The sequence below is a fragment of the Simochromis diagramma genome, unplaced genomic scaffold (assembly GCF_900408965.1).
Source record: "Simochromis diagramma unplaced genomic scaffold, fSimDia1.1 OVJJ01000816.1, whole genome shotgun sequence".
Classification (NCBI taxonomy): Eukaryota; Metazoa; Chordata; class Actinopteri; order Cichliformes; family Cichlidae; genus Simochromis; species Simochromis diagramma.
In genome coordinates this window covers 7067472-7079703 of record NW_024386908.1, presented here as the reverse complement: position 1 = coordinate 7079703, position 12232 = coordinate 7067472, and the positions used below count along the sequence as shown (strand labels likewise).

Genomic DNA, 12232 nt, shown 5'->3' with positions numbered 1-12232 from the left:
ATTAGTGATGTGGAAATCACAACAGCACATTAACTGTACACAGAAGTCTGGTTTCAGAAGATGATTGATTTATTCCCCTTATTAGGTAGATGCTCATTATTTTTAATCTTCTGAATAGGTCTAGATATCACTAACGTACAGATTGTTTTGTTATGTTTTTAGAAGATGATACAAAGGTAGAAACACATTTTTTCCCGATTTATCTTGATATCAAAAAATGTGTTGGACCTGTTCTTTTCCCACCTTTTGTCTTTTTTTCACTTGAACTTTATTCTCCCTATAGGCTGATATGAGCTCTTTTTAGTTTAATTGACCCCTTTTATCACTTTGCTGTACAGCTGTTCGAGGTTATAAGAAACCATAAAAACTCATTCATGGGTTAATGATGTCTCACCAGTAGGTCTTGAGGTATTTCAAATATTAATTTCATTCAGTTTAAAAAAATGAAGGAATGAGATGGTCTTTGAGAAATTTATATAAGCATAAATACACCAAATACATATATTTCGAGTTTATAGGTGGTTTTAAGTTTTAAAATAATCATCAAAAAGATGGACCTAGAGAATATTAAAATAAAAATAATTCAATTGATTCATAGCTGCATTTTAAAGATCCCCTCCAGCCACGCCTGAAGCCAGAATGTATAAATATTTAACTGTTTTTCATTTTGAAAATTCTAACTACAGGATGCATGGTGTTTCTGATTGTTCCCGCTTTTACAGATTTTCACCACGCCGTTGTTCCTTCCGCTTTCTGTTTTTGGAGAGTAGCGAGCAATTAGTGCTTATACATATTACATTTAACATTAAGATGTTGCCATATTGGATTGAAAATACACGTAAAAAGTCAACCCCGTGGGCTCGAATGTACAGAAAAGCGGACACATGTATGACACACCACTGTGAAGTCCCTTGCTCAGCAGGCTGCCAGCGGCGTGAGAGATTCCAACCCGCCAGACTGATGCTCTCCTCGGCCTATGGCAGCGACATCCCGGCTCTGTGATCCCACTCGAGGGAGGAGCTACCTTTAGACTAACGCGACGTTTCCGCATGTCAATAAAAACTTTGTGAAGTCAAGAGGAAGAGATAGATAGTTAAAGGTAATATTTGTCGGAGTGCTCTATTCTACTTTCAGTTTTCAACTAGTAACAAGTTTCGGTCACATGATATGGAGCCTGAGCAGATCCGGGCTGTAATTGCTGCCTCTTTTCAACTGCAGAGAGTATTTTTATTGGTATAAAAACCAAGGGACAGTAGCAGCAGATATGTTGAGGACACAGCCAAAGTTCGACCTGCACAGGGATGTGGTGTCTGATATCCTCAGGAAGGAGGCGTCGGTCTGCAAAGTAGAAGGTGAGGCGTTCAGGTGCTAACGGTCAGCGTCTTTTCGATGACGGCCAGGTTTTAGTTGTTTTCACAGATAAACGAATATCTCACATAAAAGTAGCGGGTTCAAACGAAGTCGTGTTCTTCGTTCTTTCTATGCCTTTATCGCAGCTTTACTGTTATTATAGCCCCCCATAGGCAGTTTAGCCTGCAGTGGTAAAGTTCCTGTGATTTGTTTATTACTTCTTCTTTTTTTTTAAATTTTGACCACCAGATGGCACTATTTCATCAGTTACCGCACACTTAAATGCAGGGGAGATGAAACAACCACCCGTTTGCTACAGCTCTTAGACTGAGTAACTGGAGCATAACTCAAAACATCAACAGAAAACATCTAAAAAACAAACAAACAGAGAACTTAAAATACATCGTGAAAATAAAATGTTCCATGTTCTTGCTAGATGAAATATATGATAGTTGTTATTTTGTAGACAGTGCATGATGTCTAGTTGGGTTACTTTATATATTTACAGGCCTCTGCTATCAGACACTCGTTAGCTTGCGATAACAATCTATTACAGAGGGTAATTCTACTACTTATTTAGTATGTTCTGGATAAGCAGTGGGATGAGATAATAAAACAGGCCAGGCAATAAAGTGTGTGTTCTGTGTCTGAAGAAAACTCTGGAGCCGTCGACATTCGTATTCTGAATTTTGAAAGAGATGGGTGCATCCTTTACTCCTGGAAGGTAAGCCCACAGTGAAGGCATTCCATATTATGTGTTGCACATGTTACATACTTGACACTTTATTACGTATGCTTTAATGGTGCTGAGCTGGACCCCATTTTTGCCTTCACAAGTGCCTTCATCCAACAAGCTGCTGGAAACATTACTCAGAGATTTTGGTCTGTATTGACACAATTGATGCTAATGGCCCATTTCACCCCATCCCAACAGTGCTCTGTTGAACTAATATTTGGTGACTGGAAGCAGTTTGAGCACAGTGAAGTACAAAGTGCACTGAGTGCTCAATTAGAATAAAGCAGCTCTATATAAGCTTCAATTCATTTACCAGTACAATTTTTCTGAAATACTCAGACCAGTCTGTCTGACCCAAGCAACCGCAACACTTTTAAAGTCACTTAAATCAATTTCTTCCTCAGTCTGATGCTTAGTTTGAACTTCATAGGTTGCTTTGACCACATCTGCATGCCTAAATGAAGTGAATTGCTGCAATGTGATTGGCTAATAAGATATTTGCATTTGCATGTCAAATGCTCTGTCTTGAACTCACCAGATGTCCCATTTGTCAGCTAACCCCCCAAAAATAACACACTGTTGTGTGGGTTACTACATCTCTTAAGTGGCTGTTCTGTTAAATACAGCATTTTTATGCATATATTTAAAAGCTGCTTGTGTCAGTTCTTCATTGAAGTCGTACTAAGTCAGATATTTATATCTCAGAAGTCATTTTTTTTAATGGCTCCAACAGTCATCTTCAAATGGAAAATATCCAAAGAATAAAAAGAAATCTAGATTCGTTTTATTTCGCCATGTATCTGCTTGACACATTTAGTACTTTTGTGGAAATCTTGGGCTCCTCGGTAGAATGTAAAATATAATTTTCTGTGTTGAACCGCGCTCCTCTGCACAACATAAATTTTTAATGATGGACCCTCCAAGACTGTGTGGGTTTAGGAGGTTAAAGACAGTGTGCAGCCTGCAAAGGGAAAAGAATCTCTCTTTTTTTTTTTTTTTTGTAGTGCAGGGTTTGAAATTTTATGCATGCCTGGTTGCACCTTGGGTTTCAGAGCAGACGCCCTTTTATTGAAAACCTTTTGAATGCAAAAATGTGAAAAATGAATCGATGGTTTGAAGCGGGGCAGGTCTTGTCTGGATGATCTGTAGGGTCGGCCATGGCAATAAAGAAGTCAAGGATGACTTTCCGTACATGCTGATGCGGTGAAGACGGCAGACTGAAATTAAATACTTCTTCTTGGTAGATTAAGATTGTACAATGTAATATTTTAATTAGTGAACTAATGTTCTCATAGGGAGCAACAGGTACCACCAGGATAGGGAAATATGACCCGAACAGCAAGAAGAATAAGGTACTGTGTTTGTGTTTGTGTGTCCCTATATTACTCCATTAAGTTTTGCACACTTTGCAATCATGCACTCATTCTCATGCGACTGTGCGCATGTGTGTTTTCCCCAACAGCTCCTGTACACATTTGACAAGCAGGTGTGTGTCAGCAGCTGTTCCCTGAACAAAGAGGAGACACTGCTGGGTGAGCCTCTGTCTTGTGCAGATAATGAATTATCAGCAACAACACCGGCTTCTTGAACTCAGATCAAGTTTAAATGCCCGTGTCAAGAAAGCAGTTTCAGATCATGCAACACACGAACTCACAAGTACAAGACGAGATGATGCTGTTCGGATGCTGATTAGTGCCTGAAAAACCACCGGAGACATTATTGTGGGAAATATGTTCCAATTCAGTCATGTGACATGCCAACTTTGCTTTTTCTCTCCTAGCTGTCAGCTTGGCACAGAATACCAGAGGAGAGGAGCGCCTCAAACCAAGTAACATCCCTTTTCTGTTTTATCCATAGACTGTGACATTAAACCTCTCTTAAAACAGTGATTCTCAACCAGGGGTACAAATACCCCAGGGGTTATTTTTGGCAGTAGCCAGAGGGCTTAAAATTGTTAGCAGTATGGACAACTGAACAATATTTTATTTGGACCCAAATTCAGGATGCTGAATTAGAAAAGTTATCAATGAGAAGAAAACTTTATCCTGCAGAAGATAGCAGGATAATCAACTAGAAGCCTAACAAAAAGAATCATGCAACTGACAAAAAGCCAAGACAAAACAGGGGATTGGAAATGCCACAATTGCAAAAAGAAGGACAAAGGCAGGAGGTAAAACTTACCAAAAAAACATAGAAAAAAATGTGTTTGAATTGTCGACTCATTCACAAGATAAATTGTCAGACTTTTTCATTGCCGTTCTAAATTTCAGCATTAATATATAATGCCCCATAAAGTAGTGTGCAGAAGCAGTGCACACTGCACTCCACTGACCGGGACACGTGCACCAAGGCGTGTATGTGTCAAAGAATGAAATATGCTCTGTGCAGTATGTTGTGAAGTGGCTTGCTTATGAAGTGTTTTCGAGAAGTAACAAGCATGCACGCATGATTGGTACAAAATAGCATTGTTAGTGATTACAGTGTACCCAAAGTATAGTAATGTGCAAAAGTAATTTCTTTACATTTTATATTTCAGTTCAGACTTGCTTTCTTTTTTCTTTCTTTTTAATTTTAAGTTGAGCTTGAGGTTTTCTAAAGCTCTTTGAAAGTATTTCTTTGGACATTAGCTGCTTCTCAGTCCAACTCTGGTACGTCTCATTTTCAGAGGAATTTTGTCTTTGTTAAGACACTTAACACTGACCTATGAGTCACTCAAACAGAAAAAGTCATCTAACTCAAGCAGTGTTTTATCAACACATAACAGGGAACTCAGGAAAGAACCAAGATAACGCCGTTTGAGAGACATTAACACGGTGATTCCCCAAAAGCAAACTTGACATATTTCAGCATAGTGTGCAGTGTGTCCATATAAATGGACAAGTGAAAGACAAAAGAAGAAGTGCGAGGCCTAAAATCTAGCTAAAAATCTCAACCTAAAAATTACACTGTTTGTCTAAGAGACCGTGTTGAAGAATGAAGGTGGTCACACCAAATACTAACTTTGGAGTTTGCTAGATTTGTACAAACTCTGTTTTTGCTTCAACTACAGCATGTATTGTATCCAAAAATAGCAAAAATGTTGTAGTGCAGATGTTTTGTTTTGCACCAGAGATAATTAGGAACGTCTGTTGCATAACTTTGCAGCAGTGCATCCAAAAAGTGTCCATCGTGTATCAACAGCTGCCTGGACTTACTCCCTTGTTAATCCGCTATGTAGCAAACACTGTGTTTTGGATGAGTGTGTCAGTAAACAGGCAGATTTTCCAAAGAAAATAAAGCAGGAAATGACTGAAACAGAAAAATGACCGGCAAACACGGACACACAGAAAGACAGAAACGCAGCAGACACTAAAACTTAGGAAAGATTACGATCCAAACCCCTTAAACTTTGGCATTTGAAATATCATGTGGAACAAACAGTAAACAGCCAGCTTCATTAACTAATTCTACAACTATGACTATTATTACTGCAGTTTTTATTATTACCTTTTTATTACCTATTTTTCATCTGTTAGCCAATGGTAAGCTGAAAGCACTTCAGAAATGGATCAAACTGATTTAAAAAGATGTCAAATAGTAACGTTTTCAGACAGTTACTAAATATAGCACTATTTAGCTAGATATAGCTATAACAGCATAGTTCTAGCTGCAAGCACAGCAACCTCCACCTGCACAGGGATGTGGTGTATATTTTTTAATACTAAAAAAGAGACATTCTAAACTTAAACAATAGAAACAAAGTATCACTCTTAGTATCGATCCAATACCAATATATAGATACCAATACGCCATTATTGTCTATACTATCGATATTTGATTATTTAACCCACCTCTAGTGGGGAAACATCATAAAATAGCCTGTTAAATTAAAATTAAAATCAAAACTTTCTAGATATTAGAATAGTTATGGCTGTAAGAAAACGTGATTAAAAGTCTTAAAATAAGACAGGCTGTCATTGCAGCTCTTAAAATATTCAAACAGTCCAGTTGACTTAATTAGAAGCCTATCTATAGATGGGCTCCTTTTTGCTACGGCCTTTTAAGAATAACTCAAAGATAAAGTTTCTAATGAAGATAAGCATAGTGACATTTACTTTTAAGTCAAATAATCTTCCCTGGAAAGCATAAACATGTTCCTTTATACTGAAAACAAGATCAGCTTTGATCTTAAATTTAAATATCAAATTATTATGCACGGTTTATTCTGAAGTTTTTGTACTTGAGTTGGAATAAGGTTGGGAACCACTTCCTTAAAGCAGTTTAAATACACTCTTTTCCTACAGCATTTTCAATCTGTGAATGATATTAACCCTAGCCTGTCTACCTTTGCAGTATCAAAGTGCCTGACTCTCCTGATTGAGATCCATCCTATTAACAACACTAAAGTCCTCAAGGCAGTGGACTTCAGAGTCAAAGTGCAGGTAGAGTGTTTCATTCACATTTCACTAACAAACAAGCGCTTACGTCGCAGTTACGAAGCGTTAGTGCTCAGAGGGCATGACTGTCATACTACATATCTTTTATGGCCTCTAGTTTATGTTCTATCACTTAATTAAAGTCAGTGTACCCACTTTTCTCCACTTTCTCTTCTACAGTCATGCCTTTTCATCAATTTTGTTCATAGCCTTGAATAAAAAGCAGCAAATTTTCAGCTTCATCTGGCAAATTGTTGGAAACCACTCGTTTCGTTTTCCCGTGGCTTTTTTTCCCCCATAGTTCCTCCATCATGAAACTGACAGAAGATCAGTGCTGGAGAGCCATCTGCTGCTGCTGACTGAAGATAGATGTAAGCAACTGTGTCCTTATGCTGGCCTGCATGTGTAACAAGAATCCAGAGAGAACTATGATAATGCATAAAAAATAATCCATACTGTATATTCTACCGTACATTCTTGCATTTGCATAATTATCATTTTGTGTGTTTAGATGTGGATCTCTACCACATGATCCTAACGAGGCAGGAGGGATATAGAGTGGTATGCTACACATTGCTTTTTTTTTTTCTCGTGAAGGAAGTGTTTGCAGATAGTTGACTCATCTGAGCTATAAATTGCATGCAGCATTTCATGGCTGGTAAATTCTGTGCAGTTCTGCAGCGACATAAATTCTTTCCAAGGGTGCACGAATTTAGTAATTAATAAGCAAAACAGTGCAAAGAATATATTGTTTCAACCTCCTTCTCAAAATACACTGCACGTCTTCTGCCAGAGACTTGCATTAACAATTCATTGTGGCTGAATTCAAATGTTTTTGTGTTGACCAGGTGATAAACAACCCCGAACATTTGTCCAAAACGGCAGAGAGAATCGTGGAGGATTTTTGCTGGGTCCAGTGGGACAGGCACACGCAAAGACTCTACTATCTCACGTTTAAGGCAATGCATACAAACTCGCATTCAAATTTGGCAACAGATACCCTGGGACTTGTTTTATTAACGCAAAATGTACGGCTCGTCTTTTGCAGGAAAAGTTTCTGCTCCGAAGCGTTCAGTTTTACCCAAGCTATAACTGTGAAACTGTGGTATGCTATCTTTGTGTCTTATATTTTAATACATGCCGCTCTTTGTGCTCTGTATTTGTTGTTTATGCTTTTACTTTGAAATAACATACCGCTCTGATAACAGTTCGAGCTCCCTTTAGAACTGCCTGCCAACTCCTTCCGCACAGTCAAGTAAGGCAACTTTTAGCAGAGTATAAAATAGAAATATGTCGGTTCTATATTCTGCATTCCTTTTGAACATTGTTTTTGTGTTTGTGTTCGTCTCGGTGACAGGTTTGCAAATCTCGGTTTCGACCATTATCACACCGAGAGGCCGGAGCAGGAGCTTGTTAAGTTGCAAGTATTCACAAATAAAATAGGTAAGACGTCCTCACACACATCCATGCACCGCATGTCTGTTCACATGCTTATTAGTCTCACATTGAAAAGTCAGATTATGCGACTAATTTGATACATTTGTGCGATTCCTATCCCTCTTCGTAAAAACAAGAAGGTAAGTCCCCGCCTCAGCTCACCTCCAGGGATTAAAAATCTTGGCCAATTCACAATTTCAGTGATGATTGAAGGATTTGTGGAGATGATCACTTTATAATGAGGTTCTGACCAATTTCTGAGATGACTGTAAATCTTACAAGCCTCCTTAAGTTTCAGAGGTGTTTTCCAATAGCATCACAGCTGATGATGCTTTTGCCAGTGATTAATTCAAAAGCCGATTTGTTCAGCTGATCTGTCAGTTCCTCTCATCATTGTCATCCTTCTCACTTAATATTTATCTGTTCTGGCTCATGCTGCTGTCCTGGTTATATTCACACTCCTCAGATTTTTGTCCTGTATTTTTTTTTTTTTTTGTGCTGCATGATTAAACATAGACGGTTTAATGGCATACAGAAAGAGGGACAGAATCGCATTGACTATAGATGAGCTGCACTGTAATGAAGCTGCTTTATTTGAGCTTTAATGTGAATACAAGAGTAACATCTGCCTCGAGCAGCTTGTAAATCTTTCAGGATTTACTTTCTTATACTGACTTTCATCCATTACCATTAATTAGGGAAAAATCAGACTGCAGACTCGTTCTGTATGTTAAAGCCTTGTATTCATACTCAAGCATGAATATAAAGTGGTCAACACATTTCTCTCTCAAGCATGAATTTGTAGTAAACAGTACATTTCTTTGTGTGTGTATAGGTGGGTAATAAATTAAAGGAAGCCTGGAACCCTTTGCTCAATCCAGTCTGGTACCAGCTATACCAGAGTGATCACCTTCACCTTATGATGAAACATTTTTATGCTGATGGAGCGTCATCGTGCTGATAGCAGCGCTCCCATCAAGGGAATGTTCCTATAAGTATGACAGTGGTCATATGCTATGGCCGTCAGATTGCAACCAAACTGATTACCTGTTTGGAAATTTGTATCGACATATTAGATAGTGCTAGTTCATCACCACCATCATCAAAACCTGAGGTGGGTGGGATCATTTTGGGGGGCGAAAGACTTAATCAATGCTAGAGAGTGTTCGGCTCTTCTGACAGCATGATGTTGTGCAAAACTTTAAGATTGCTTGTTTATTCTTTTAATTTGGAACCTGTCTTACATAATTTTGTTATACACTTAGATACACTCATTGGCCACCGTATTAGGTGGACCTGTTCAGCTGCACAATAATTACAAAAATGAGAAATCATAATGGGAACGGTCAGAAGAGAATGACCAGAAGGCAATAGTAAATAAAAAACAAACAAACCAAAAAACCACCACTGACAACCAAGGTATGCAGAAGAGCATCTCTGAACTCTACAGCTGCAGAAGACCACAGCAGGTGCCTCTTCTGACAGCTAAGTATTAGGGGTGCAACGATACACAAAATTCACGGTTCGGTTCGATACTTTGGTGTCACGGTTCGATATTTTTTCGATACAAAAAAAATGTTCATGCCTTTTTAATTTGTCATTTATTAAAATTATAAATATATATTTTAACTCAAAAGTACAGTTTTTAAATTTAATGTTGCTGAAACAAAAGTAATTAAAAAAATAAATATATCTCAGGGCTCTCAAAATTTCAAAATCCCTGGTAGCCCTTCGGGCAGGGACTCTTCAGTTTTTGGTAGCCCAAAATAAATGTAAGTAGCCCGAATAAAAAAGAGAGCAATTTTTTGATTAATGTTTTGTTTCCTTTACAATATTATACTTTAATGTATAATATTGTAAAGGAAACAAAACATCAATCAAAAAATTGTTGAAAAACAAATTACAACATTGTATAAAAATTACAATCATCAACTCAAATACTTGGTTCTAATTGAACAGAAATTTCTATGAACTTGTAAGAACTGTGTAGGACATGAATCAGTCTGTGTCAGATCCTGAATTTGAAATTTCCGCTGAAGTCACGGGTAAGAGACAAGTGGAACCAAGATCGAGGCCATTTGCTTTTTGAAGTTTGCAAAGACTGCTAAATTTTGCCAGTGGTAGTTCACTCTTTGCAACATAGTACGCTGTTCTAAACAGATTTTTCAGGTTTATTTTTAGTATGTTATTTGCAATTGGTGTTTGTTCTAGGAAAGATATTGCAGACTGAGCAATAATGCATTTCTTGCATTTCTCATGGCTTCTAATGGGGCCTTTCTTAAAATGACTGGTCCCAGTAACAAAGGCGCTTGTCGACTCAGAAATCGAGAGAAAACCAACAACACACCCGGCAGAACATTATGTTATTTACACGGGTGCACATAAGTGGTCCGCATGTGCGCATTTGCTGTCAAAATAAAAGATGCGCACCAGATAAGAAGTTGCAACGCGCGATTGCGTCTATATAAAAAGCACTGTTTTTGTCCGCTAGAGTGGGATTTTCACGGCACATTCTGCACCACATCTCTGTGCGTTTATCATTTGTTTGAAGCCAGCTCACCTCCTGCAACCACTTTTCCGAGAATACGCGCTTCTTTTGTGGTTCGGACTCCTTCTGACATTTCTTTGGAGGTGGAGGAACATCACAGTAATTGCTTAAAGGAGCTTCTTCGACATCTTTAAGAGTTTTAAACAAATGTCTGTCCTCCTCCAGAAAATCTTATGTATGCAAACAGGCGTTGCAACTTCATATCTTGTGCGCGTTTTTGTTTTTTGACAGCGAATGCGCACCTGCGGACCACTTATGTGCAGCCCCGGTTATATGGCTCGTCATATTGCAGCCACAGAAATTCTTTTGTCCATGAAACCATAAAGCTGCACTTTCTTTTTGCCTTATAGTCTGATTTGTCATAACTTTTCCGTTTTGTGGTAAGCTTTTCTTTGGCTGTCACTTCTTCACCCTGACCTCTCTTATTCGGCTCAGCAGAACTAAAATATATATGCTGCTGCTTTTACACACACACACACACACACACACACACACACACACACACACACACACACACACACACACACACACACACAACGGTCAGCGATTCTCTGCGGGATCAACCTCTCATATGTTTATTAAGCTTGCTGCGGGAGATTTCACTTGTCATGTTTGCATAGTAAGCTAACGATTGATAAGACGATGTCAGAGGAATTGGTGCGCAAATTATCATCACTCACCAATCAGTGCTGTCGCTCTCTATACACAGTTTGCGCTTGTTTTTTGCTTTCACTTTGCAATCGAGCAAACGCGATTTGAATATGTCACATATTGACAGTGGCTCACCGATGGCAATGACATAATTACCCAGCTACATTTCCGAAAGAATGCAAAAGCATTGACATATATTTTTCCTTCCTACAATAGCCCGACGGGCAGGGCAGAGATAGATTTTGGTAGTACAACTGGAAAAGTCGCTAGCTCCGGGACGTCGGGCTAGTGATTTTGCAAGCCCTGTGTTACAGGCATGGCCCTTTAAGGATGAAGCCTGATGGGAAATGTATTCGGGATGTGTGTAGCGGGACTGCCTGGTGTGTGTGTGTGTGTGTGTGTGTGAAGAGAGAGAGCGGAGCAGGGGAAAAGTAACGGTTAGCTACAGAAGAGACGAAAAGAAAATAAATAAAAGGAATATAATAACTCCCTCGACAGCCAGAGTTGTGTCGGCGATGCTCGCTGTGAGTAAACTGTTTCAGCCCACTGTACGCGGTGTTCGTGCCTTAGAGAAGAAATAAAGTTCGGTGAAGCAGTTTCCTACGCCTCCTTCGATCTTTTTGCTAGCGGAGTTGACCTGTATAGTAAGCTGTTGCCAGCTACGAGTCAGTTACGGAACCTTAAAGTAACTGCCAGAGGTTTCCTTACTACGGTTCGGGGCCGCGGATCTGGCGCGGTAACACCTGTATCTGATTGAGGAATCACTCATCTTTGGAAAAGAGAGTTTATTACAGAGAAATGGCTCTTTCCAAAATAAAAGCTATACTATACGCTTCTTCTGGGCTATATTCTCAGCAGCATATTGTAGCGGGTCAGGGCTGTTCGGGGTTCTGTTTGTACAGTTATGTTTTGTTTATGTTGCCATAGTGACGGGTGACGCCCTCTCGCTGCGACGGTGTGTCCTTCCGGGGTCAGAGGGCGCTCTGTGTGTTGTTGTTGCTGTGCGGTTGCCGCACTGAGCAGTTAGCTAGCGGCAGTGTTCTTCTGCAGATGTCAATAAATGGCTGTGCTCCCTGGCTAGCTCACGGGAAGCAA

The 12232-nt window shown here is 39.2% G+C and overlaps 1 protein-coding gene across 3 annotated transcripts in view; it reads left to right on the top strand.

Moving 5' to 3' along the window:
* Positions 1-834: 834 nt before the first annotated feature.
* LOC120735659 (gamma-secretase activating protein) overlaps positions 835-12232 on the top strand; it is a 51113-nt gene continuing 39715 nt past the window's right edge. The window contains exons 1-14 of one of the 3 annotated variants that reach the window (XM_040035182.1): positions 835-1099; positions 1219-1352; positions 2004-2074; positions 3382-3438; positions 3549-3618; positions 3867-3914; positions 6419-6507; positions 6803-6872; positions 7013-7062; positions 7350-7460; positions 7550-7606; positions 7710-7756; positions 7859-7944; positions 8076-8078. In XM_040035182.1, the coding sequence (XP_039891116.1) occupies positions 1265-1352; positions 2004-2074; positions 3382-3438; positions 3549-3618; positions 3867-3914; positions 6419-6507; positions 6803-6872; positions 7013-7062; positions 7350-7460; positions 7550-7606; positions 7710-7756; positions 7859-7944; positions 8076-8078 (847 nt within the window). In that variant the 5' untranslated portion in view covers positions 835-1099; positions 1219-1264. Of the gene's footprint in view, positions 1353-2003; positions 2075-3381; positions 3439-3548; positions 3619-3866; positions 3915-6418; positions 6508-6802; positions 6873-7012; positions 7063-7349; positions 7461-7549; positions 7607-7709; positions 7757-7858; positions 7945-8075; positions 8079-12232 lie in introns of all 3 variants that reach the window. The other 2 variants (XM_040035181.1, XM_040035183.1) reach the window with 2 other exon arrangements.